Below are 26,677 nucleotides of genomic sequence, written 5' to 3' on the forward strand. Positions count from 1 at the left end.
GTGTGAAGGTCCCTCTCCCCACATCCATTCTACTGTAGCACCTTCCTCTTTAAAAAAAAAAAAAAAACAACAAAATAAAACAAAACATGTCAGCTTGCACTCCAGTTCTTATATCAAGTTCTTAAATCACAGAGAACCCTCTAATGTCAAAAATTCCTTGTCTGTATTGAGGATGTGGCACAAGTAAGTCTGATAACGCTTGATAACAGTCAGAGGCCCTTTCTCAGATAAAGTATTCTTTAGATCTTCAGGTATGCAAATTAATACCTTGAGCGAAGGCATTATGCTGGTTATACATTAGTAATATAAAAGAGAATTGCTTTATTGTATTTTCAGTTTGTATCTGCATTTCAGAAGGTCTGCTGTGAGCATGCCGTTTGTACACTTAACACCTGCAACAGGCATAAGAGAGAGAAGTGAAACAGGCTAGCAGGCACTGAAGTATGTTGAGTGTTTAGAAATTCACTTGATCTGATGCAGTTCGTTAGACAATATCTAAAGCATATTCCAGTAAAATTATGGATGATAGTTGAGGTGTCAGGACTCTGAATTTATGGAAAAAAAAGAAAGCCAAGATAAAGTACTTCCGTGAAAGAACAAACTGCCTTGAGAAGTGGTACATGCCATATAACATGACTTCTGTAAAATACTGACATTATCTTGAGTAAATAAAATGTATTTCTCCAAGTGTGAAGGGCAAAGTTTTATGGTAAGTTATAGTCAACACCATCAGCTTCATCAGGGAAAAGTGTGGGCTAACTGGTAGGTTGTGGCTCTATAAAAAGAAAGTTACAGTTGATCATAGATGAACAGGAAATCGTTTGCTGTATTCATTATTGATTGATTTTGTTTACCAGATCAGTCATTTTATATCACATTGTTGTTGAATTACCAGAACATGGGCTGTGATGTTTGTGTTAGATTTATGGTTGCTGCAGGAAAGCAAATCACAATTTTGACAGAGTAACCTTAACTTCACAATAAATAAATGAATAAATAAATAAAAATAAATTTAAAAAATAATGTTTGCATGAATAAAGAATTTGAGTAGGTCAATGTTTTGCATCATACAAATGTAATGTTTTAGTGTAGTGAACTACGTTGTAAAATCTGACATCAAACATCAAGTCTCATCAAACCACTGTCTGAATTAACAGTGTTGTGCTCTTGTGACAGAGGAGTAGGAGATTGTCTGCTGTGTATCTATATTTATGTGTCAGGAAAGATCTGGGATATGAAAGCACTACTTGTGAGGACTGACTGGCTGAATTGATTTAGGGCAGGGAAGCCTGAAGAGAGACAAAACAGTCTTCAGATGTCTAAAAGAAATAGCTGCTTGAAGAAGAGAATAAATTGGTTGGAAGAACAAGAAACAATGCTTAAACTGTTGGAAGAGTTAGGAAAAGAGCTAGGAAAGAGAGCTAGGAAAAATAGTTTGCTTGCAGAGATTTGAAATTACTATTTTGGGGAATTGTAGGAAGTGTTTAGAGAAATATTTGAGGGAAACAGCCTAGATAGACCTGTTTCTGCCTTGGAGTGCTAAGAACAACAAGCTGACTTCCTGGGGCAGCTCCAGTGGGCATGTGGGTGGTAATTCTTTGTTTAATAATCAGACTGATTTCAGCATCTGAATTCTTCCAGGTAGGATATTTTACAATAAATGTAATCACGAGGTGATGGTAACCTGGTAACTGCAGCATGTTTACTATTGAAGGAAAAACATCATACCCTTGCCAGGTACAGATGGAAAAAATGTGCCTTTGGCTACTGCTGTTACCTTGCCCTGCTGGAGCAATCTGGGTTCTAATACTCTTACCCTTGTAATAGACCTGATTTGCAAATGGAGATCCCACTTTATATGGGGAACAGTACAAGTTCCATCAATACCTTTGGCTTATTTCTTCTACCTTATGTTCAAGCCCATGGTTATATTGGTGTTCTGCATTTCCTTTTATGTGCTGGCTAGGTATACATAAGCTATATGTATTTTATCTAAGTCATTTTATTTGCTTTTCACACATTAACTGGGAAACTATAAAGGAAATATAATGTATTCCTCTAGAATGTCAGCTAATGAAAACAGAGCGACCAAAGCCAAACACATTCATTATCAGATGTCTTCAGTGGACCACTGTCATAGAGAGGACGTTCCACGTAGACACTCCAGAGGAACGGTGAGAATTTTATTTTTGTTTCTCTTTCAGTGTTGGTTATGCACAATTTTCAACAGTCTCAGCTGGGATTGCTCAGTAGGCAGCATGTGGAATTCTGACATTCCAAGCACTTCTGAACAGTTATTTGAACAATTTATAAGTCAGATTCTGTAAAATATTATCTGAGGTCATATCTAGTCTGCGAACTGCCTGCAAGTGGGATGAGTGTGTTCAAATAAGCCAAAACTATGTCATGATATGTCACCAAAGTGTTAAATTTTGAACAATAGAAGCCTGATTTGGAGTGTTTTTCAGCTTTACTGTCTTAGACTTTCCTTTTACTCTTCTTAATGTGTTCTTTTTGGCACAGAAAGCAATGTTTGGTATAATTTGTTTTATGGTGCTTATTAGCTTTTCTTCTTTCAGTAAACATAAACACACTTCCAAGAATTAACTTTTTTAAAGCACTAGAAACGTATGGGAGATATGGGATGGTGTATCTCACTAAAATATTCCATTTTGTTTTTCTGGTTAGATGTACTGTCTTCCCACTGAATGCACCTGTCCTCTTGAGGTCAATACTATGATTTGGCTTTATTCATAGAATCGCAGATTGGCTTAGGTTGGAGAGAACCTTAAAAATCATCTAGTTCCAACTCTCCTGCAATGGTCAGGGATGCCAATACTAGGTCATGCTGCTTAGGATTCCACTCAACCTGGCCTTGAATGCTTGCAGAGGTAGGACATCCACAGCCTCTCTGAGCAACCTGTTCTAGCACCTCACCACCCTCTGAGTAAAAAATTTCTTCCCAGCATCTAGCTTAAATCTTCCCTCTTCCAGTTAAAAGCCATTGCCCCATGCCCTTTTATGATCAGATCATGTAAAAAGTAAGTCTCCCTCCTGCTTGTAAGCTCCCTTCAAGTACTAGAAGACCACAGTGAGGTCTCCCTGGAGCCTTCTCTTCTCCAAGCTAAACAAGCCCAGCTCCCTCAGCCTTTCTTCATAGGATAGGATCCTATAGGATCCTTTCTTCATAGGATAGGATCTTCATCCTCTGATCATCTTAGTGGCCCTGTTCTGGACCTGCTCCAACAACTCTGCATCCCTCCTGTACAAGGGGCCTCGGGCTCAGACACAGTACTCTATATGGGGTCTCACAGGAGCAGAGTAGAGAAGGACAGTCACCTCCCTGCCCCTGCTGGACATCCCTCTTTTGATTCAGCCCAGGATACTGTTGGGCTTCTGGGTTGTAAGCACACACTGCTGGCTTGTGTCCAGCTTTTTGTCCATCAGAACCCACAAGTCCTTCTCTGCAGGGCTGCTTTCAGTGAGAGATTCTCACAGAATCACAGAATTGCAGGAGTTGGAAGGGACCTCAAGAGATTGAGTCCATCCCCCTGCTAAAGCAGGTTCCCTGCAATAGGTTGCATAGATAGGCATCCAGATGGGTCTTGAATAATTCCAGAGAAGGAGACTCCACATCCTCTCTGGGCAACCTGTTCCAGTGTTCCTTCACCCTACTGTAAAGAAATTCTTCTGCATGTTTGTATGGAACTTCCTTTGTTCAAGTTTTAGGCCATTGCTCCTTGTCCTATTACTACACACTGCCAAGAAGAGCTGGGCCTCATCATACAAGGCCACCAGATTTGGTGAGGCATGTTCTGCCCTTGGTGAAGCCATGTTGGCCATCTCATATCACCTCCACATCTTGCATGTGCTTTAACTTGTTTCCTTGGAGGATGCGCTCCATGATCTTCCCAAGTGCAGAGGTGAGGCTCAGTGGCCTGTAGTTCCCCAGATCTTCCTTTCTCCCTTTCTTGAATATGGGAGTGATGTTTTCCTTTTTCCAGTCACTGGGGGATTTGCCTGATAGCCATGATTTTTTAAATATGATGGAAAGCGATTTGGTAACCAGATCAGACAGTTCCTTCAGAATCCTGGGATGCATGTCATCAGGCACCATAGGCTTGTACACATTCAGCTTCATGAGGTGGTCTTGAACTTGCTCTGCTTTTACAGTGGGAGGAATTTTGCTCCCCTGAATCCCGCTTAAGAAGTTCAGGGACACGAGAAATGTGAGAATGCCTGTTAAGGCTTAGGCAAGGAAGTTATTAAGTACCTCAGCCTTCTCCATGTCTGAGGAGGCTAGTTCTCCCTTTCCATTTATCAGAGGGGGTACACTCTCTGCCTGTCCCTTTTGCCTGAAGTAACTAAAGAAACCCTTTTTGTTGCTTTTCACATTCCTCACCAAGTTTAATTCCTTCTGTGCCTTGGCATTCCTGCACCCATCCCTGCACATCTGGACAGTATCCCTGTATTTTTCCCAGGCCGTCCACCCTCACTATACTGCTTATACTTTTCCTTTTTTTCCCTCAGCATGACCAGCAGGTCCTTGCTCAGCCAAGCTGGTTTCCTGCCTTATCTGTCTGATTTCTTCTTCTGGGAGTTGGAGACCTCTTGTGCCCTCAGAAAGGCATTTCAGAGGGTGCAGCCTATTCTGTTCTGTTCCTTTTTCCTTAGGGACAGTTTCCCAGGGATTCTCATCCAACAATTCCTTAAACAGCCTAATGTTCTCTCTCCTGAAGTTCAGGATCCTGACTCCACTCTTTGCCAGGCTCATGTTCATCGAGATCATGAACTTGACGAGGACATGGTAACTGCAGTCCAGCCTGCCTCTGATCTTAACCTCTTTTACAGTCACCAGGTCCAGCAGTGCTTTGCCAGAAAGTCACCATCAGTGGACTTCAGGAGTCTCCTGGATTGCTTGCAGCTCACCATGTTGTTCTCCCAGCAAATCTGTGGGTGGTTGAAATTCTCCACCAGGATGAGAGCCTGCAAACGCAATGCCTCTTGTAGCTGATGCGAGAAGTCCTCATCAGTAGGGTCCCCTTGATCAGGTGGCCTGTAGTAGACATCAGCCACCACCTGTCCTTTATTGGTGCTGTCCCTAATCTTAACCCACAAGCCTGTTCTTGAGTGTTTTTCTGGACAGCTCTTTGCAGTCTATCCGCTTAACATAGAGGGCAACTATCCCCCTTCTCCTCTCTCACCTATCCATTCTAAAGAACTTATAGTCCCCACTAGCACCTTGTCTCTCTAACTTAGCTCTACTGTCTCACACCTGTTTACAGGCAGGCTCGCTGTCACCCCCTTCCAACCTAGTTTAATGCCCTGTCAGTGAGCCCAAACACCTTCTGGGCCAGAATTCTTTTCCCCTTCTGTCCCAGGTGGACCCCATCAGCAGACATTACTAGGTCAAGTGCAGAGTAAACTGTGCCATGATTGTACTGTTTATACTAATAAATAACTAATGATTTTATTTTTGCATTGTTTCTTCTTTTATTAATATATTTACTCACACCTTTTTAAATTCTACCATTTAAATTCTGTCATTTTCACGATGCTTTCTGGAATTTAATTATCTTTGGGAACCTCTCATTCTCAGGGGAATTTGAAATTAGCCAAAGAGTTCAGCTTTAAGAGGGAATAGACAAAGAGTTGAACACACAGTGTAGATTAATAATTCTTAATTATTTTCTTATGGTGAGGGGGAACATTCTCTTGAGTAGATTGTTATCATATACTGTCAGATAGGACATGACATATTAAGCTCTGAGTAGTGTTATACCTCTGGCAAGAATTTTCAAGTTTTTAGTATTAAAGTATTTATAAAATCAGACACTGTTAATTCTTGAAATAAACTAAGCAGTGATTCTTTTTGATACTGATCAACCGTAGCACCTTATCCATCATGCAGAATGTGGTAGGAAGTTGAAAATATTAAATTGTATGAGATTTTTGCTTTGTGACATGAGAACTGCATGTTGAAGGAATGTAGCATGTGAAAAAACAATATAAACAAATTATTTGGATGAATTTTATAAGTTTCTGATAGGATTGTTGACTTGTTCATGATAGGGAAGAATGGACAGAAGCAATCCAGGCTGTAGCAGACAGACTTCAGAGGCAGGAAGAGGAAAGGATGAACTGTAGTCCAACTTCACAGATAGACAATATAGGTGAAGAAGAGATGGATGCTTCAACGACTCATCATAAAAGAAAGGTAATGACATTCAAAAATAACTAATAAGATTAATATGTAAGTAACTTCTGCAAAGTGATCTAGTTGGATATAGAAGCAGTAATATCTCTACATAAATTTCAGTGTACTACAAGCATAGAAGTACATACTTATTTCAGTAAAGCTGTACTGCTCTAATTTTATTTATTTGTTATGCTGTCTGGTACACCGCCTTTCGAAGGCAGAGTTCAACACAAGTGAACAATCTGCTTGTTTTTGAATATTCTTTTTGTTTTTCCCTTTATGTCTGTTTACTCTTCCAGAAGTATAGGAATAAAATATTTTCTTTAGAAAAGTGTTTGCCCACTTTCTCATGCAAGTAATGCCCAATACAAATTAGATGATTTGCATGAGAAAGGCTAGCAGAATTTGGCTTTTATTGACCTTGTTTTTTGCTGTATGGGAAAAGAACTTTGCTTTAATTTTCAGTGAAAACAGTTTCTTATTTCTTTGGAATCCTTCACAGCTTCTGCTCTAAGTAGGAATATGTATATTGCTGTCTATAGCACGCTTGTAGTTGTATCTCCAGAGTCAACAGGATAAACACATTACGTTTTAAAGATCATGCCACACAAAATTTGCTTATTATTTAGGTTTCCATTTTATCCTGTGTTTCTGGATCTACAAACTACTCTTGAAGAATAATGAGAAACTCGAGTGGATGTTTCTCATTTATTATACAGGATTGACATGACTCAAAACATGTATTGAAATCACATGAGAAATAATAACATGATTCTATAAGTTTGGCTTCGTTCTTTCTAGCTAAAAAATGAAACCTGTGGAAAATAAAGTGGAAGTCTGTGGACAGCAAAATAATCTTACAGCTAGTGTAATGGAATGTCTCTTAATGATGGACAGTGAAAAGGAGTATTGAACATGGCAAGAATTATAGAAAGATCAGTGGCTGACAGCTGTGTCCTTAGGAATAGGGTGTTAAAGGAAATCTTAATTCTGTCATGTCCTAAGTTTTGAGAACATGAGTTTGCAATACAAGCATAATTATTTCATGTAGTTTCATTGTACATAATTTTCTATGCTTTTTCTCACTGCTTAAAAAAGAAAAACTAATCATATACAAGCATGACAATACTCTCATCATGAATTGTCAGGTTGGAGAGGTTGACATTGAACTTTTAGCCTTGCAGCATAGAGATTTAGTGATTGTGCTCCAGGGTAAAATATAATAAGTGACAGCAAGACAGAGGCTGTGTTCAAGATGTGTCAGTCTTTGTGAGAGGCAGGGTGATTATGTGGAAGGGATTTGGGTTTGCTCTTTTAAAGATTTGACCACTATGCCAAGCTTTTGTATCCTCTTAGTAGAGGACAAAAACACTGCATAACAGCAAGCATTTTCAAGGTGTCAAAATAAATGTGGTCTAATATAAATTGTTTATCTGGAACGTATGCTCTCCTTGTTCACAATGCTTTTTCCGTACAACAAAAGGGTTGTGGGAATGAGAGTAGGTGGAAGATCAGTTCTTCTGTTTCTTTCTTGTTACTTACGCTGTAAGAACCGAAATAAAATTTGGGGACATGCATGTGCTGTGCTACAGAATATATAATGTATTTGTCAGCAAGCCAAAAGCAAACTGCAAATCAAACGTGAAATAAAGAATGGTGATATTCAACACCTAATGATAGTTCAGAATGAAGTGTATGTTGCCACAGAAAAGCACACTGATAGCATCAAGGAAGTTTTTTTCCTGCCAAAACTCAAAAATCCCACTTCAGATCTAGAACTTTTGGAAGACTTAGCAAAAAGTGCTCAGAAGTTTTTTGAATAAGATGTCCTGAGTGACCATATTGAAGGGGACTCCCTTGTCACTCCTAAGCATTTGTATTTTTTAGCAAAATCAGAACCACTTCAATTATATCTACTTAATGTGTTTCCTTTTTTATATTAGATTTCTTTCAAGATTTTTTTTTTCATGTTGTGTCCAACAAGCTTGTTTAGTCACCTGATCTTGTATCTGCACACAGTGAATTTTGCTTGTGCATGCACCAGATGGTATTCATATGAGTAGAAGAGCATAATCAGATTAAGAAGCAAGACAGAGAGAAGTGGGCCTGTTTCTTCTCTTAAAAAAAAAAAAAAAAAAAAAAAAAGTAGCAAGTGGTTTACAAAGAAAACAGTCTTTAAGAAATTGAACTTACTTTGAATAGCCTGACAGCAACATCTCTACAGCAACATCTCTGTACACATTAGCTGAAAGAACCAAAGACACCTTTTTATTTTGCAGTTCTTTTAATGGTGTCGGCGTGCCACTTAAGTTCTACAGTAATAGCATCTCTAAAATTTCAAGTACAAGAAACAATTAGCAAACTGCTTTTATTCCTTGTTAGACTATTTCTGTTAAGTAGAATTTCTTCCTGATGAAGTCAGATGAAAGTTCCCAGTCATATACTCTTCGTGCATATCAGGAATATTTCAAAAGCAGTTCTTGGTTGGTAGGAATTTCAATAACCATAGTAAAGTGTATTCTTTTGAAAAGAACATACATAGCAGGAGTAAATAGGCTTTGCAGAAAGCTGAATATCATGTAGATCTTTGGACGGTTCTCTGTTAAAAACAAATGGGAATTTGTTTTTCAGGGTTCAGCATAAATAAAGAATGGATTTTTTCAGAGAAGCCAAAGAACAATATAATGAGTAAAAAAATTCACTCCGTAGGGTTCAGTAGGAATGAAAAAAGTGGGAAAATTATGAAGGAAACAGAAATCAATCTTATGGAAGCCTCCAAACTTGCTTACCAACATTTTCAGGTTTAGGAAGTATTTCAATTTTTTCACCAGTTTTCAGTACACTCTTAGCTATGGCATCTGTGTTTTTATCTCTCAAGGTCTTGTGTTCTTTGGCAGACTTTTTGAGTTACCCTGCACTGAATATCATCTCTAAGCCTTCTGCTAAGCTTCTAAAGAATGACAGCATCAGGAGACTTTATTCTTAGAACTATCACTGCTACCATAACCTGCTGTTAAGCCACGACTCAAAATCTCTCAGAACTATTACCTTCCTTTTATAAATCTGTGTTTTTAAAAATCTGTTTTTAGCAAGATTCATGACTGCTTTGATGGATGATGTAAGCAAATTTTAGACAAATGAGTTTTGGTTTGACTGGCTTGCTGCCCTTAGCATCAAGCCCATGTCTGTGATCAGCTGAGCCAATATCCTCCTTCTGTGTACAGGCAAAGGGCTGCTATTATGAGCTGTCTTTGTTCAAACTCTGATGGTCTCTCTCTAAATTCAGCCTCTCAAGTATGATTGGAATTATGGGAAAAATTACCCCTTCAGTGCAGCTTATGGTCCGATAAATGTTTGACAGTTAGAAGTGATGAACTTTTATGTTCACTAGGTATTCTTTGTCATAAAAGATGTTGGCCTTTCTGTGTGGGGGAACGCAGTATGAAGTTGGACAGTGGACTGTGCTCTGAATTACTCATCTTCTGCCTGAATTGTGTTTTAAATGCATTTTGAATTTCATAGAATCATAGAATGGCCTGGGTTGAAAAGGACCACAGTGGTCATCTAGTTTCAACCCCCCTGCCACAGGCAGGGTTGCCAACTGCTAGACCAGGCTGCCCAGAGCCACATCCAGCCTGGAAGAGCCACATCGAGCCTGGGAATTTATCATGTGAATTTTGGCACTTTTCAGTGCTTTAAGCTAAAGATGGTTTCTTTTTGCTTGATGGTAATCATAGAGCTATCAAAGTAGATATCCTGACTTTCCAAAATACTGACTGTGATATTTGAGAAATATTCCGTTTAGTTGATGAAATAGCAGTTGCCACGTAGTGTTTGGACCACAGCTTTACATATACATTATACCAGTTAATGGTAAGAAGAAGAATATTTTGAGAATGTTCTTTAATGGAGTAAGGTTCAGAAATTCCCAAACTAGGATACGTGACCTTGAATGTATTTCTTTTGACTTGGTATAAGCAAAACATTATGCTGTTTTTGAGGGGGGACTTATGACCAGTCAACAGTAGGACAACAGAAGGACTTAGCTAAGATAAGAGAAATTTTTGTGTGCATGTTTATGAGTAAACATGCATGTACATGTGCAACAGATCTGTTTTTCTATAAATTGTGACTTTCCCATATTAGTTACTGTTACTTCTTTTGTATTTTACTACTGGACCCCCTAGCGATGCATATGAGTGGAAATAACACATTTCATTGAAAGAATTCAAACAAAACTAACATTTTAGGTTATAGTGACAATCCATGTACATTTTCATCATTTGTTTCTTTATTCTCCTTATGCTCCTTATTCTCCTTATACTCAAAACTTGTGTTTTGAGTAGCTAAGAGGAATTAGAACTAAATAATATTTTTAAAACTGTCAATGTAGTAGGTGATATATAACATACAGAATGAAAGTCATCTTGAAAGTCTGTCCTGAAGAGATTTAGATGGATTTGTTATTCAAACTTTGTTCTGTCCTATCTGTTTATTTTAAAATGCGTGTAATTTCCTTATCACTATTTTTTTCTTATTCTTTCCTGTAAATTCTATTTTAAATGACACAATAAATATTTTTGTTAGATAGAATATTTCCTTCAAGAGTAGAAATAATTATGTTCCTTCCATTTTGGAAATGTCTACCTACATATCCTCAAAATTTATTGAAAAGCTACTACTAACTATGACTCGATATTCCTATCATTGATGGGAAGTAGCTTTGTAGATTGATGGTAGTGCTTTCTAGTAAAGACAGCATCGTCCCCTTGCAGAAAAAAAACCTCTCTCATTCCACCCACTCTCCATCACTTAATGAGTGTTTTACAACCTTAAGGTCCTGTGTTTATATAACAGGTTATTTGCAGAGCTAAGAAAAACAGTTTTATGAACAGGATGAAAGTTTAAATAGGTTCTGGTAATAAATCAGTATATTTTTTACTCTAATAATTCTACTCTTCCTTCCCAACAAAATAAGAAAGCTCAGAATTATTTAAGTTTGAGTTTGCAGGAACGTGACTGCAGAAAGATTAAATGGATAAGATAAACTTAGAATCCTGATAAACAAAAGGCTAGTATGTTGAAAGGATAGCAGTGTTGTAGTAAATATTTCTAATGAATACTTGAATTAGTATCTGGAACTAACAAATATTTATGGAGAAGTAAGTATGGTACGTTTTGGCTACAATATTAAAAAGATAAGTACAATTGTAGCTGTACTACATACTTTGCCTGAGCTTGAGCAGTGTTTGTCTTATGGTTCTAAGGTCTGTGCATGATGCAGACTCCTAGAGTTCACTATTATCAGCAGTTTCATTTTGACAGGAAAAAGTTTCACAATTATTTATTATAAAAGCAAAACAAGCTTCATGTATTAATTATTTATTAATGCGTATACAGGCTTATTATTAACTTGCTTTTTTACTTACTTGTAATTTCCCTAGTTTTGTGCATCTCTAGCTGTAGCACATTGCAGTAGTTTTTGGAAAATTTGATCAGTTAAGGCAGTATTTAAGTCTATGATCATAAACTTCAACTTTATACTCATTTGTGTCTATCAGGTTTTGTAAACTGATCTTTTTATGTTGGTAATACCGTTCGGTTGCTCGCAGAAGCATTTTTGAATATATTTTGGAACTGCATAGCTTAAGTCTTGCTAATGCTTGCTTGTTCTTTGCTTCTTGTAGACAATGAATGACTTTGACTATTTAAAACTACTGGGCAAAGGCACGTTTGGCAAAGTTATCTTGGTCCGAGAGAAGGCTAGTGGGAAATACTATGCTATGAAGATTTTGAAAAAAGAAGTCATTATTGCAAAGGTAAGGAAGGTTGTAGTTTTAATTCTGTTTCTTTTTTCTTTTGAACGGTATAATCAGTGTCCTATAGTAAGCTATATTTGATTTTTTTTTTAATGGTAACTGAATTTAATAGAATGTATGTGTATATTCAGAAAACAAGAATAAATGAAATTAACATATACAGATCTCTTTTATTCCGTTTCCCACTGTCTTGTAACCAAGAGCATGCTGAAGCACTTAGAGAATTCGCTGTGCAGGAGAGTAGTGCTGTCTAAGTTTATAAAAAGAAAAAGTGCATTGTAGGGTATATTATATACCTGAACATTTTCAAAGTGAATTGCAAGTTTATTCAAATAAATGCAATTAATTTAATGAGCCTATTCTGTACCTGGTTTGTTAGATAAGATTAGCTGTGCACGGGAATAACAGTTCGATTGTTCCAGTTTTTGAGGTACAAAAAAGAAATCTGAAGCTGAAGTCTGAAGAAATTATTTAAAGTGGAATTGTCCAGTCACATTTGCTTGATGTAATGTTATTGGCCCTTGTGGTTGGTGATAGTTTCATTCAGTTTTAACTTGAAGATCTGAAGTTTGTTTCTTGTAATGTTGAAGTTTTGAACCCTACTTGATCAAGACAACTTTGAGAACAAGAACTCTACTTGCTGTTGTCAGTTAAAAATAATTCTGATAACTAAGTAAAGAGGTTTTTGACGGATATGAGCCTAACTAAAATTTCTTGAATGCTTGAGGCTAATAATACTAGTGTTCGTAGAAGCTGACTGTGGATGACAGCAGCTATAGATGATATATATTTTCAAATATTCATCATGTTTTTCCAATTTTTCTACTTGTGGATGAAAAGAAGGGTTACAGTGTTCTGCAAGCTATCTCAGCGTTCATTTGTCTGCCTGTGTCTGCCTGTCACTCTCATTCTAATAGCTTCTGAATGTGTTGATCAGTCTTGGTTAAATTTGAAAAAGGAATAGAAACCTCAAAGATGATTTTTTTTTTTTTTTTTTTTTTTTTTTCCCTCATGAAGGTAATAGCAGTTTAGGTAGGTTTTTACTCAGATCACAGCTGATGAAGAATGAGATTAACAGGAAACAGTCAATACTGTCTCAGTTTATCTTCTTTCTCATGGATAGAGTCAGTAGCAAATCAATTTTGTGTGCACTTGGAAACTCAAAAAATACAAATCAAGTTAGTGCTTAATAGTAAAATTAGCAGGAATGTGTAATTAATCCTTATATTCTGCATTAACAATATTGAAAATTATACCAAAAGGTAGAAGTAAATAATTTAAGTAATGATTAAAATAACCTGTTCATTGCAGTGTAAAAAGTCTCTATAGGGATATACTGCAATGTTGCGTATGTACATATTAAAAGTTTATTTGTAGATAAGCCCTTAACTCTGTCTCCAGGTCATTAACATATTATAAAATTTACTGAGTTTATGAATGGTACTTCATACCTTTTTTCCACATCACCAATTGAACAAGTATTGCAGACTAAATCACATTGTTGAAGATTAGAAAGATGGGTGGTGAGTCTCTTAGATTTGTTGTTGCGACATCACTGTTTATTACAGACTGCCTGTCAGATCCAAGATAAAGTGATTTATTTGATTTTGTTGTATGAATGATTCTTTAGAATAGCTTTTCTCCTTGAAGCATTTTTTGTTTTTCTCCCAGTATGTGGCTGTAGTGTCTATACTCAGTAATGCTCCACTACTTAACTGGATGGCATCAGAATTTATTACTGAGAACTCTGTTGTTATTTTTTAACTTCCTATTTTGACAGTTTTTAAAGCATAATTTAAAACTCCTGACATCTGTGTTTACTTTAATAATAGTTTAATTAGTAGATTAGTTTAATGATACCTTATCTTCAGAGCAGAGCATGATAAGCATGTCCAGGACAGTAATCTTACATTAGTATTATTTGCAGTAATATTAAAGCATATTCTATTTAAATAAATCTACTAGCATGGTGTTAGGTTGGTGTTTTAGTCACCGGGTTTGTCTTCAGTTCAGTATAATACTCAGCTGATGCTTAGTGCCACAGTAAATGGCAAAAACTAGCAGGGTGCTTTTTGGCTTTTTTGGTCAGGCCCTTGGCAATGTGGGGGCAACACTGGTCATAACCTGTCCCTGGGGCCTCGATCCCTCCATCCAGGCTCCTTCCTGCCTGGGGAGAGACAAGAGAGGGAAGGAGACACAGCTGACAGGTAGAGGGCAGATGAGCTTCCCCAGGCAGAAATACGCACTGGGACTGAGTTTCTTCACCTTTGGTATGGGTTTTATGGCAGTCCCTGTGATTTAGTCTGAGGGACAGGAGAGTGCAGCTGTCTTGCTCTGAATTGCCACATTTTCAGAAGCAGGCTGGAAATGAGGCAGGGCATTCCCTGGCCATCCTTTGACTTGCTTGGAGGAGGTCTGCAACCTTGGGGAAGCAGGGCGGGCCTGGCCCAAGAAGTGCTTCTCATGTGGTTTCTGTGGGATTGCGCAGAGGTTGAGGATAGGTTGTGAATGGACTTTCTTCCATTTTGGCTGAATGGTTTTAAAGAAAAACAAAACAAACACCAATACAATGTTAAAAAAAACAACAGAAAAATGCTGCAAAATTAGACTGTATTCTATGATTGACTGTCAGCTACTGGCTGTGTACATTTCCTGCAAACTGATTCAATTTCAGTCTGTATTCATCACTCAGATGATGCACATTACAGCTTTGCAGTTCTGGTGACTTTGCAGTTCTGGTGGCTGTATTTTTAAAAGATCAAATCCAAGACTATTGTTTTTTTCCTGCCATGCAGTGGTTGTAAACTTCAAGACTTCATTTTGAAGCAGTACTAGAAGAAAAATCAAATATGTTAAATTGTATGTTGCTAAACTTCTAATTTTACTTTACATTTTTTTTCTAAAAAGAAATTAGTACTTTTAATGTTTTCTTTTTTTTTTCCTTCCTTCCATCCTTCCGTTCTTCCTTCCTTCCGTCCTTCCTTCCTTTTTGTGTGAGCAGGTTCATTCATTTTCCATACCTACACTGGTAGGTTCTTCCTTGTAATTAACTAACAGCAGTTTTGTATCTTAATTAAAACCTACTTCTTGTACTTTTTACTTCTTAGGATGAAGTGGCTCATACACTTACGGAAAGCAGAGTATTGAAAAACACCAGACATCCTTTTTTAACAGTAAGTATTAGGAACTAAATATTGCATGCCATTAAGAGCTTAAAGCAGTAGTTTTGTACAAGTTGGATAGTCCAGTATGAATGTATCCTGCAAACAAACTTTGAAGTCTTTCTCATGATGATGTATAATGGTTATGTACTTACTTAACTGTTCAGAAATAAAGTTTCTAATAAATTCATAATGCTTAAATGGAGTGAAAACACATTTAGCTGTAAAAGTAACTGTTCAGGAATTTTTATATATGAACATTTTCTTTTAAATGTTACTGATTTTTACACACTTGTCCTGGAAGTTATTTTTGTAAAGAAAAAAACTACAGAGATTTCAATAAAATGATGAAATACCAATTAGTTCGGCAGAAGCAACCCATGGGTGAAGACATGAAATTCTTGTGTTTACTCATCTCGAGCTCTAGGTAGATTAATTAAAATTGTAGCTTCCTGGAAGTTCTCACCAAGTCAGACTTGTCTGTTTAAGAAGAGAAAATTAAATACTGTTAAAGTGCAAGAAACCAGGTTAGCACAAATTGGTAACTGTTTTGTTTTTGCTGTTTTCTTTGCAAGTCCTTGAAATATTCCTTCCAGACAAAGGATCGTTTGTGTTTTGTGATGGAGTATGTTAATGGAGGAGAGGTAAGTCTAAAAAAGACATTCTGTGCTTATGATGGTAGTGCTGTCACTGGGTCACGCTTTAAAGGGCCTAATTTATCTCTCTTTCTTTACTTTCTGTTATCTTTGAACTGGTTGTTGGGTCTTTCTTGCAATTTTTTTTGACTATTTAATGGGAAAAAAAAAAGTTGACTTTTTAAAAATTATGATACGCTTCTCCATTCTTGAAAAATTAGGCTGTTATTTTTTGAAAGATAATTTCATGGTAGGGAGGTAAGCAGAAATCCTTTGTTATTTTATTTTCTTTCTTCAAGTACTTACAGCATATACAAGTCCATATAGCACAACATGTTTATAAGCCACTATAAAGAAGCTAAGGTAGTCTTGCTTTTGTTCTCATGTGAAATATGTGCCCTCTTCTTTGCTATAGCCACTGCAAATACCTAGGAGGAAAGAATGGGATGTTTGTATTTTTCTTTACTTCCTTCCTCTTTGCTTGCTGCGCCCTCTGGAAATTTAAATGTAGGTGCAAAACTTTTTGTGATGTTGTAAGCCTTTGCTGTCCTCCAGCTCTTCACTGAAGTGTGGAGTATAAAAAACTGTACCAGTCAAGTGGAATTAAACATCATTACAGTATAGGAGGAAAGCTTTCATCTGCCTTTTGAGGGACTTCTCTATTTAGGCTGTCTGGTGGCAGTGTGAACCAGGGGGAATTTGATACTTTGTATGCTATTTACTGCCCAGTAGCATTAAAGGACTGTTTTCTCTTTGTTTTTTTAATTAGAAAACTGTTTCTACATTGAGGAACTGTTGCAACATGATGTCATGTTTTGCATGATCTTTTTGCTGCATTCTGCTACAATAAAACTGTCCTCCACTGTAATCCTCAGGCCTGATCACCCCAGGAGTGCCTGTTTTGCATTCCTTGCTCTGGCAATCTCTGGGCCTAGTGTGAGGCTCATTTTCATTTTAACTAATTTATGGTCACCCTATACCATTGAATGTGGTGGTACAGGGTTCCCATATAGGAGAATGGCTTAACTTTGTATCTATTAACCCTACTCAGATAATGAATCAGTGTTGGCTAGTGGAATTGTTCACAGAATTTCCTTCAGTGGTAATGAAGTAACAGCCTTCTTTTGAATAATCAACTGGCTTATTTGGCTTTAAACTTAGGTCATAAATATTAAGTGAGTGCTGTTTACAATGAGTTTTAAAAATGGTTCCTTCTAAACTAGCTAGTTCTTCCAAGTCTTCTCTGTACAGGACCACTCTGTAATCTCATACTTTGAAAGCATGCTTTTAACATCGACCTGCTGTTTAGATGCTTGCTTTGTTGAAAGCTGCCTTTCTGTCCTATGCGAATGCAGAAGAGAGCCCAGCAGGAACATTTTTGACTCCTTTATTACAATTGAAGATATTCTAATACTCTGTTTTCATTAAGCATATGTACCTCGCATCTCCTTCTGTGTTGGGTGGTGTGCCTTTGTGGCAGCTGCTCCAAACGTGTTTCTTTCTCACAACCTGCTTTTGCCTATTGGGACTTGAATGACTGTAATATACTTTGCCAAGAATGGGTTGCTTTTTTCCAGGTATGATGCTGTTGTTTATTACTGTCTGGTGTTCTTTCTGGTGGTTGCCTAGTTCAGTTAAGCTAAGCACAGATTTTCACCCTAATGGGAAGTAATGCCCTTTATTTGGGGGCAGTTTTCCTTGAAGAAGCACTTCTGATTTATTGAGTGCTTTTCTGTTATGATCTGGAATAATCAGACAAGGTGCCCTTTTTAATAAGAAAATATTTAGTTTTACCAAATTTCTGTGTGAATTTCAGACTTCAGTGACTGTCTGCTAAGAAATTCAATTTCATATTTGTAAAAATAGCCTTGTTAAATCAGAGTAAGTCATACAGGATTAGCTAACATATTAGCTGTTCAGAAGCCTATCTCCTGTACTGCAACACAGACTTTCGTCTTCTGTTGTTTTCCTCCACTGCGCTCTCTGTGTTTCAGCAGTTTCTAACTATTGAAGATGTTGAAAATGTAACTTTTAATTATTATCTTTCCAGTGGGAAATTGTCTGTAACAGTACCATGCTGCTTTTGTTTCTCTCCAGAACGGTGCTATATTCAGTTGTGTTTCTGTTCAAATTTCCTTTAGATTAAAGTCACTTCTTAATTAATTGTGCCTTAGTCAATTGCTTGGGAATTTTCTTGGATTATATCTTTCAGGAGTGAGTTACCTAAACAGTCCCCTGAATGAAGGAGTTCTTGAAATTTCTATCAGTATCCTTGACTCTGACCCAGGTGAAAGCAAGATAAGGCCAGATTACAGAGTTCTGCTCTGTTAAAGTAATTAGAAAATGCAGTCAGTACTAGGAATCTGCAGTTCTTCTTCCTGAGATTAAGAAGGAAAACAGTAAAAGAAGGAGTCCCTGAATTTCATTCTGGAGGAAAATAAATTCTATTAAAAATATTCTAAATAAGAATCTCTATATCAACTAAAAATCTAGAACCCTGTTAAATTTGGTAACAGTTTATCTTAGCCTTATGTTTCCTGCCTAATGTCTAAGCAGTTAGACTCAGTTAATAAGGAAGGCCTTTATGAAGAAAAAGTAACTGCTTCAATTTTACTGGCCTATGTGTGTGCTTCTTATTACAGTGTACAAAATATAAATGTGCCTAATTTTCTTTTAACTTCACTTTTAAAATAGTATTTTCTGTAGCTATATTTATAAAAGCAAGATATTAGAAGATGTTTTTAAGTAGATTATTCAGACAGAAATATTGAGTGCATTTTTTTTACACTGGCAGCTCTTATGGTACATTTCCTGTTACTTACGGACATGGTCTTGAAATCTTTGTTATGGAGTGAAATGTTAACTTTTTTTGTTAGTGTTTAACAATGTCTATTGATCATAAATTATGCTATAGTATAGTGCTTGCATGCTGCTTCTGGCATTATGCTGACTTCTTAATATGTTTGTTACCGTGAAGGAATTACGTTAAAGTAGCACCAAGACATTGATATTTCATTTTAATGAAAAGGTTCATCTGGCTTAGTTGAGAAGCACAAACTCAGTTTTTGAGTCTGTTTTATGAATTCACAGTAACCAACTATATGCAGTATTGTATAATAAACTGCGTTCTTGATTTTGATTGAAAATACGTAATATTAATGTAAATATGTTTAAACAAGTAGAACTATCAGTACTTATAGACAAGCACCTACTTTAACAAGACTTTCATTTTTCTTCACTTTTTGCTGCTCCTGTCTTATCGACAGTTTGAAAAAAAATGCTTAAGGTTGTATTAATGCTTTTCCTGCTTGTATGGATGTGCCTGTTTTTTCTTTTATAACTCATATTATTTTGAGAACCCTGTGATTACAGTAAGTTAGTAGTATGTTATAATGTTCTCCTGGCTCCTTGAATGCATGAAGTCGTATAAACAGTTGTATACAAAAAACATACTAAGAGTGGCTCTGGTGTTGGGGAATACTTTCAGAGCGTATGTTTCCCATTTTTTATTTCTGGTATTGTGTATTAAAGGATGGAAAGCTTTAGGAGTGAAATCTATCACACACATTACTCTGCAGAATACACTGATTCATTTGATTAGTAAGTTGATTAACTTTTGTGCTTTGCACTTTCAGCATAATTTAAAATTCTATACTTTGTAACTAACTTAATTGGTAATTATCTGTGTAATAAAATTAGACACTGAAATTTGTTCAGGTCTACACCAGAATTCTGAATCTGTTCTACTTGGCATTTATTTTCTGCAGCCCTTACTTCAATTCATTAGGTGAGAGAGAACCAAATGTTTTGGTGTAATTGAACAAGTGCTGTTACAGCCTAGAAGAAAAAGGTGATTTACAACCTACCTAATGAAAAATAACTGAATATCATTGCAGGCTTTGTTATTTTTATCTGCATTGTGTCCTGTTTTCTTTTCCTGAACTCTACATAAGAGAGAGTTTTCCTTGGCCTAAAGCTCATACTGTATGGAACAGGTGCCCTATATTTTTTTGGCCATAGAATTTGTTTGGAAGTGCTATATAGTCAGAAACAATAAACAAATAGTTTTAAATTTCAAAGTTGTTGCTTCTCTACCAAAAAAATATAAGCTGTGCTTAACTGCAGAGCTGAGGAAACCCAATGTGCAATAGCAAGAGCCAGTCATACAACATTCAACATGCTCAATAGGTCACTAACGTGTAGGAGTTGAATATATTGATTCATGTAAGGTTGGGTTTTACATGTATTTGGAATTCTTGACTCTGCAATTGAGTATGCTTTTATATTTGACTTTTGTTATTATTTGTAAAGATCCATTATCTTTTCCATTACCATTTCCATTATCATTTCTTATTAGGAAAAAAACCACCATGGCAACATTGTTGTTTAGTTTTTAAATACAGACATACCAGGAAATTTATAGCTACAGTCCTCACTGTAACTATAGCACCCTCATGTATGCCATCATAAAATTATGTGCAGAATGGCTTTCTTTGTGCCAAAGCTATTTCTATTGCAATTGTGACTCTCTCCTGTTTAATAACTGCAAATCGATAAATAGTGCAAATGCTGGAAGCTTTTTTATAACCTGCCACCAGATTTCTTCTTTTCCTTCCCAGACATAATAAATCCAGACTTCACGTTATGTCAATTGTGAGTAGAGCCTAGTGACCTGATTATTCTGGAATAGTAAACAAAATGATTAGCTGAAAATCCTGCTGTAACTTCATGGAATTAGATTTTTCTGTTACAATTTTCAAATTCACTCTAGCATCTTTAACATTTACCTCATTTACATTTAACATGCGTTTTTACATCATTTCTTCATTGAACACTAGCATATATGGTATGATGACTGTCCTAGGTGCTAAAGTAGTATGAAGAATGCTTGCGACAAGTAACCGCATTAAAATGATAATGTTTTACTCACAAAATAGTTCATATTTGCCATCAGACATTCTGCCCACTCTACCGGCTAGGGAAGTAAGGCCTCAGATTCCTGCTGTTTCACACATGGTTAGTCACAACTAGTGGGTGCAGACGTCAGACTGACTGCATGTACGTGTCTTTCAGTGTTTTCTTCAGGGTTTCTGATTCACAGAAGAATCTGCTTTGAACATTTGTTTGCTTATGCCAACGGTTCATATGCATGGGAAGCAGAGATTGATCCACCACCGTCTGTAGGGGAGTTTTGACTTTGGTTTTGTATATTGTACTAGCTGCAGTCTGAGGGTACAATGGTTGCAGTGGGAACAGCTGTGCAATTCCAGTGAATAAATAGCTCAGGAAGAGTAACTTGGCTCTTCACTCAGGAGGAGAACCCTAACTGACTTTCATCTACTTAAGCTGTCTCTTGCTTGGAAATTGGCTCTTTCTGAGCCAAGATAAAGTTGAAAAAAAGCCAGTTTTGTTTGCTTTTGTTTGTTTTTGTTGTTGTTTTTAAATATGTAAGGGAAGTGTTTAATTTCCTTATCAACTGCATGTGTCGGCATCCTGAGTTACTGATGAGAGGGGATTTGAAGCTTTTAATACATTCTGGACACATTGGTTAGAATTCTGCCTTGAGCTTAGGAATTCTGGTTGCATGTAACATTAAAATAAATGTACCCAGTGACTCATAGTCTCCTTGGCAAATCCAGAACAATTGCTAGTTTTTTAACTGGTCATTATTTTTCAATATAGTCACCACCAATAGCTATGCATTTTCACTAGCGATGAAGAACCTGCATGCTGTGCTTATAAAAATCTGTACCAGTGGAGGTGACCCACTGTTTCATAGGTGCTGTAATGGTGGCATTGTTAGGAAAATGTTGCTCATGCAGTCTGTCTTTCATCAGCCCAAACGGATGGAAGTCAGAAGGCTCCATATCCAGACTATACAGTGGGTATGGTGGGGCAGCGCAGACAAAACTGACAGTGTGCTAGGTCAGTGTTGTGATGTAGCAGTCAAAGTTGATGGTTTGTCCAGGATCCAGGCAATACACAAGGATCACCTCTTTCCTATCACAAAAGACACTGCACAAGACTGTACGTGCTGAGGGCTGCATCTTGAACTTTTTCTTCAATGGGGAATTCACATCACCACTTCATTGGCTGCCATTTTGACTCCAGCTCAGAGTGGTGACACAGCATCTTTTCACTGGTAAAGATGCAGTCACCTTCAGCCTTGTATTAGTTCAGTAGGTCCTGACAAATGTGCATACAGTGTTCTTTCTGTTCCTGTGTGAGCGTTCATGGGATCCACCTGGTACAAGCTTTGTGATTTTCCAGTGTTGCCACTGTTGTTTCCAATGCATTGAAGCTGATACTCAGCTCAGTATACAGTTCCCTAGTTGTGATCCTCCGATTCACACGGATGAGCTGACTCAGATGCTCTTCATTTTGTGGTGCAGCAGAATGTGGCTTGACTTTCATGCTACTGTCACCGCCCACCTCCTCCCTGTGCTCATATCCACTGTTTGGTCTCCATAAATGTTCAACAAGCGTCAATGAATGTCAATATTTGCAATTTTTTTTCGCATGGAGGAATTCAATTCCACACCTGTGTTTCCTACGCACTTCCATGTCAGATGACAATTTGTCAGACTGTCCCTCTGCTGCCATCTGTCACACAGCAACAAAATGTAATGGAATATTGGCAGGAAAGGTCAGTCTCTACTGCCATACCTCCAATATCCACCTTTGACCTCGTGGGTCAGCATAATAAAGCAGGAGGCATTACTTTCAGAGCACTGAGCAGGACTGAGTTTTTAATTGGATTTTGAAAAGGCTATACATTGAAAATAACTGCATCAATTTTTGCATTCTTCTTTGCCATCTGAACAGTGTACACTTCCTGTGGGTGAAAAGTACATTGTGGTTTTGACAGATAGGGCTTATGATTGGATTTTGGGTTGTGGTGTCTTTTTTTTTTTTTTTTTAACCTGCCTTCCTATTTTGGAATTCTCAACTGTCTGATATTTGAACCTTTGAATTAAAAAAGACACTGTATTTAATGTATAAAATGCTATTTTCTGTACTTACGTTGTGTTGATCATTAGCTTTTGTTGTAAACTCAAAAACCATCATAACTTGAAGGATGGTTTGAAGACCCTCTTTGGCCTTAAGTAGATAAGTGAAGCATATTTACTAATATTTATTTAAAGAGTTTCCCAAGCATTCTTAACATACTAAATAAAACTACCAATTTAGAGTGACTTTGAATTATATAGCCAAATTCTGCGTATGTGTATGTGTCTTGCTTTGGTTCCATGGGTGATATTTTATCTGATAAGACACTGATAACCCTGCAGAACTCTGGCTTCACCTTATGCTTTTTCATTGCAGATGATATTTTTGGCAATACATAATGATGAATATTTTTCTCTGTAAGATTTCAGTTAAAGAATTGTCTGCAAATTAGTGTTAATTATGAAGTTTTGAGAAAGAGATTAAAAATACCAAAGAAACTTTGCAAAGATATACAGAAAAAGATGAAATCGTAGATAAGCCCTTAGCAGCTGTCTGTTTGCTTTTTTCTAATGACTGTAATATCATTAGCATTATGAATTTGCTGTTTGTGTAAAATGCCAGCTCACCTGTTCAGGCTGCTCAAAAACTGGACGTCTTTTCAGTGCGAAGAGAAGTTACTAACTTACTGAAAACTCGAGGTGGAACCAGCCTCTGGGTGTTTTAGTGACGTTCCTGAGTGGCTTAAAATAAAAATAGGAGGAAGTGGTGGAGGGAGAAGTGCAGAATGCTTCTGCCGCATACTTCTTTTTTTTTTCCTCTGGTAACTGAAGGTTAAATGAGTAGCAAACAGAATGCCTTAAACAAGATTGGTATATTGATTAAAACGCTGATTTAACAGCTCGCTTTCTCCCTTTGGAAACCTGGAAAAGATAAGCCAGCTGCTGTCTAAGAGTGCTGAGTGTCCACTGAGAGTATACTATCTATCATCACAATATGGTGATGAGAGGTGTTTTATGTTTGTGTTAATTTCCCCCACTAAATCAGTAATTATTACAATCCTGTCCCTGCTGTTTACCCCGCAGCTGTTTTTCCATTTGTCGAGAGAGCGGGTGTTCTCAGAGGACCGCACACGCTTCTATGGTGCAGAAATTGTCTCAGCTCTGGACTATCTGCATTCTGGGAAGATTGTGTACCGTGATCTCAAGGTAAAAAAAAAAAAAAAAAAAAAAAAAAGGAAAAAAAAGTAATCAAAATTTTTGTTTTTGCAGAGACTGTTGGGACAAACACAAAGTAATTATAAAGTTGCACTATTCAGAGTTAATGGAGAAAAAGTCTGCGTTCAGTGTGAAGTTCTCTGTTTGCTGAAGGAACCAGTTTGACACAGTAATCTATAGGTACATTGATCAAAAAAGCATTCCTTAGTGATGCTAGTTGAAGGAGATTTAAACCTCCAATCCTTTCTATTTTCCCCTTTTTACTTACAACTTAGCTCATATTTTGAGACCAATCTCAAATAGTTAATGTCTCCAAAGAAGGGAAGTGGGGAATCGGGAAATGTGATGGTATTCTGCATATTTCACCAAAGAAATATGGTCTTCTATGTTTTGAAACCATGTTAAATAGTTTAGCGTACCTTAATAGAAGAATTTCAGCCTTAATTTTAAAATTATTTTGTCTTTCATATACTGGGAAAAATAGATAATGCTGGAATGCAGTTTGTCTTAGATTGGCTTTTGTATGCAGCTGTGTTACCCGCTCTGTTGCCTGAAGCTCCTTTTAAGTTGTGCTGAAGATACTCTGTGGCACAATGTGGGCGTATTCTTTGGAAAATAATCCTGCTTTCAACGGGAATTTTTTCAAACTTATGTGGGAAGAACCTCAAATTTCTTTGATGAGATCATTTTGGTTTTGTGAAAAGCCCAAATTCTTTACATTCTCACATTATTTGTGTGTAGCTGTGGAGTTCATTCATGGACACTCTTGTGCAGGAACTGAAGAGAAGAAAGCTGCGGTAGGCAAGTTTTGCTTGGGGCAAAAGAATTGGTAGTAGAATCTGTTTTAATAACATGGAATACTGTGGCATATTGCAAATACATGCAGTTGTTTGGTTGAGGAATGATACGTTGATGTTTGTTGTTAAAATTTAAAAAGTTGATGTAGTGCAGCAGCCTATCCTGTTCAGAAGTACTAAGGGAATGTTTTTTTTCCCCAACACACAGTTAGAAAATCTAATGTTGGATAAAGATGGGCATATAAAGATTACAGATTTTGGACTTTGCAAAGAAGGAATCACAGATGCAGCAACTATGAAAACATTCTGTGGTACTCCAGAATACCTGGCGCCTGAGGTATGATCTAGAATATACTATTGTAATGTGGTATAAAATGTTTATTTTTCATTCAATTTTAGACTGCAGTGTTTGTATGATGAACACTGTTCATTGTGGTTAAGAACTGACAGTCTGCCTGATTAATACTATACAGTTTTAGTTTAGAATTTTACATGCTACTGCTTCTGCTTTTTAGTGATTGTATGTATAGTGATGCTATGCTTTTTAGCGTCTAATATCACCTTTAACATATATTTTCCTTCTCGTGTTTGTCTTTCTCTGATAAAGCTTTTATCTCTCAATAATTTCTTCAGAAATAATCTTCAATCTATCTGTGACTTGGAACATATGATTCTACTTAACTGAGATGTGTAACTAAATTGGCGTACTTTTCCTGGACAGGAGGGAGGAACTGAGTTTGCTGGGTTTTATCTGAACTCTCCAGATGCAGGGAGTTGAAATTTTAGATATTTCTGATAAACAGCTGAGTGTATCAACCTCAGAACTGTCTGAGGTAGGCAGCAAGAGCTAGCTGTTTCCTGAATGTATGTTGAGATGCCACCGCAGAATATTCAGCTCTGTCTTACAGGTTGCCACTGCTCAGAGTGTAAAACATCACATTTGTTGAGAACTGCCAAAAAGATGGACATAAGAACGTTGTTTTGGTTCCCTTCACAACTCTGATTTGGCCACTGTGAAGTCTACTGTGTAAACTCGAGTCAGTCAAATGATCTGCTCCAATGGCAGTGAGGACAGCTCTGCCATTGAGAGAGAGTAAAAAAAAAAAAAAAAAAAAAAAAAAAAAGCCAGGGAACCACACTCAACTTTGGGTTTTTGTCCTCTTTGGCTTCAGTCAGCAGTACTGACTGTGGTGCCTCTCCCCCAGCATTCGCAAATGCAACTCTGATACTAACATGAGAGAGAGAGCATTATTTATTAATGGCAGGATCCTGAATTAGCCAGTATTTCCATTTTTGCCTGTATTCAGGGATCATGAATCGATACATTAACACGCACTTGATACTGAGACAACTTTCTAGGCAACTGAAAGGACTTCACAGTATCACAGAATCACAGAATGGCAGGGGTGGGAAGGGTCCTCAGGAGATTGAGTCCAACTTCCCTGCTAAAGCAGGTACTCTACAGTAGGTCATGCAGGTAGGCATCCAGATGGGTCTTGCATATCTCCATATAAGGAAGCTCCACCACCTCTCTGGGCAACCTGTTCCAGTGCTCCGTCACCCTTACTGTAAAGAAGTTAATCCACATTTTAGTATGGAACTTCCTATGTTCACGTTTTATGTCCTTCAGTCCTGCTTTTCTTTCCAAGACGTATACATCAAAAGATCCTCCACCTCTTGCAGCTGCTCAGTACCACCAGCAAAATTCTGTTCAGAATGTTCTTTGAAGAAGAATGTGCATTAGTTTAAAGGAAGGGGATAAAGAGGCTCTGATTCAGCATGGCTCTTCACCCTCGTACCCTTTTGGGAGTATTGAATTCTGAGCAGCAGCAGCAGTAAGCCCTGGAGCCTCTTTGAACAAGCTGGTTAGATTGCCTTTGATTTCTCATTCTGAACTGTAC

At 37.2% G+C, this 26,677-nt stretch overlaps 1 protein-coding gene and 1 long non-coding RNA gene across 5 annotated transcripts in view; one reads left to right on the plus strand and one right to left on the minus strand.

Moving 5' to 3' along the window:
* AKT3 (AKT serine/threonine kinase 3) overlaps positions 1–26,677 on the plus strand; it is a 144,592-nt gene that overhangs the window by 88,967 nt on the left and 28,948 nt on the right. For 3 of the 4 annotated variants that reach the window (XM_015283981.4, XM_040697411.2, XM_046939379.1), the window contains exons 4-10: positions 2,063–2,174; positions 6,073–6,217; positions 11,887–12,018; positions 15,126–15,191; positions 15,755–15,823; positions 23,848–23,970; positions 24,985–25,113. In XM_015283981.4, the coding sequence (XP_015139467.1) occupies positions 2,063–2,174; positions 6,073–6,217; positions 11,887–12,018; positions 15,126–15,191; positions 15,755–15,823; positions 23,848–23,970; positions 24,985–25,113 (776 nt within the window). The remainder of the gene's footprint in view (positions 1–2,062; positions 2,175–6,072; positions 6,218–11,886; positions 12,019–15,125; positions 15,192–15,754; positions 15,824–23,847; positions 23,971–24,984; positions 25,114–26,677) is intronic. The other variant, XM_046939380.1, reaches the window with a different exon arrangement.
* Positions 14,208–20,925, minus strand: LOC124418350. Its single transcript, XR_006938899.1, has 3 exons — positions 20,745–20,925; positions 15,536–15,659; positions 14,208–14,547 (listed from the first exon to the last, which is right to left on the minus strand). It is a non-coding gene; the product is annotated as an uncharacterized LOC124418350 (long non-coding RNA).

This window comes from Gallus gallus, chromosome 3 (assembly GCF_016699485.2).
Source record: "Gallus gallus isolate bGalGal1 chromosome 3, bGalGal1.mat.broiler.GRCg7b, whole genome shotgun sequence".
In the NCBI taxonomy this organism is placed as follows: Eukaryota; Metazoa; Chordata; class Aves; order Galliformes; family Phasianidae; genus Gallus; species Gallus gallus.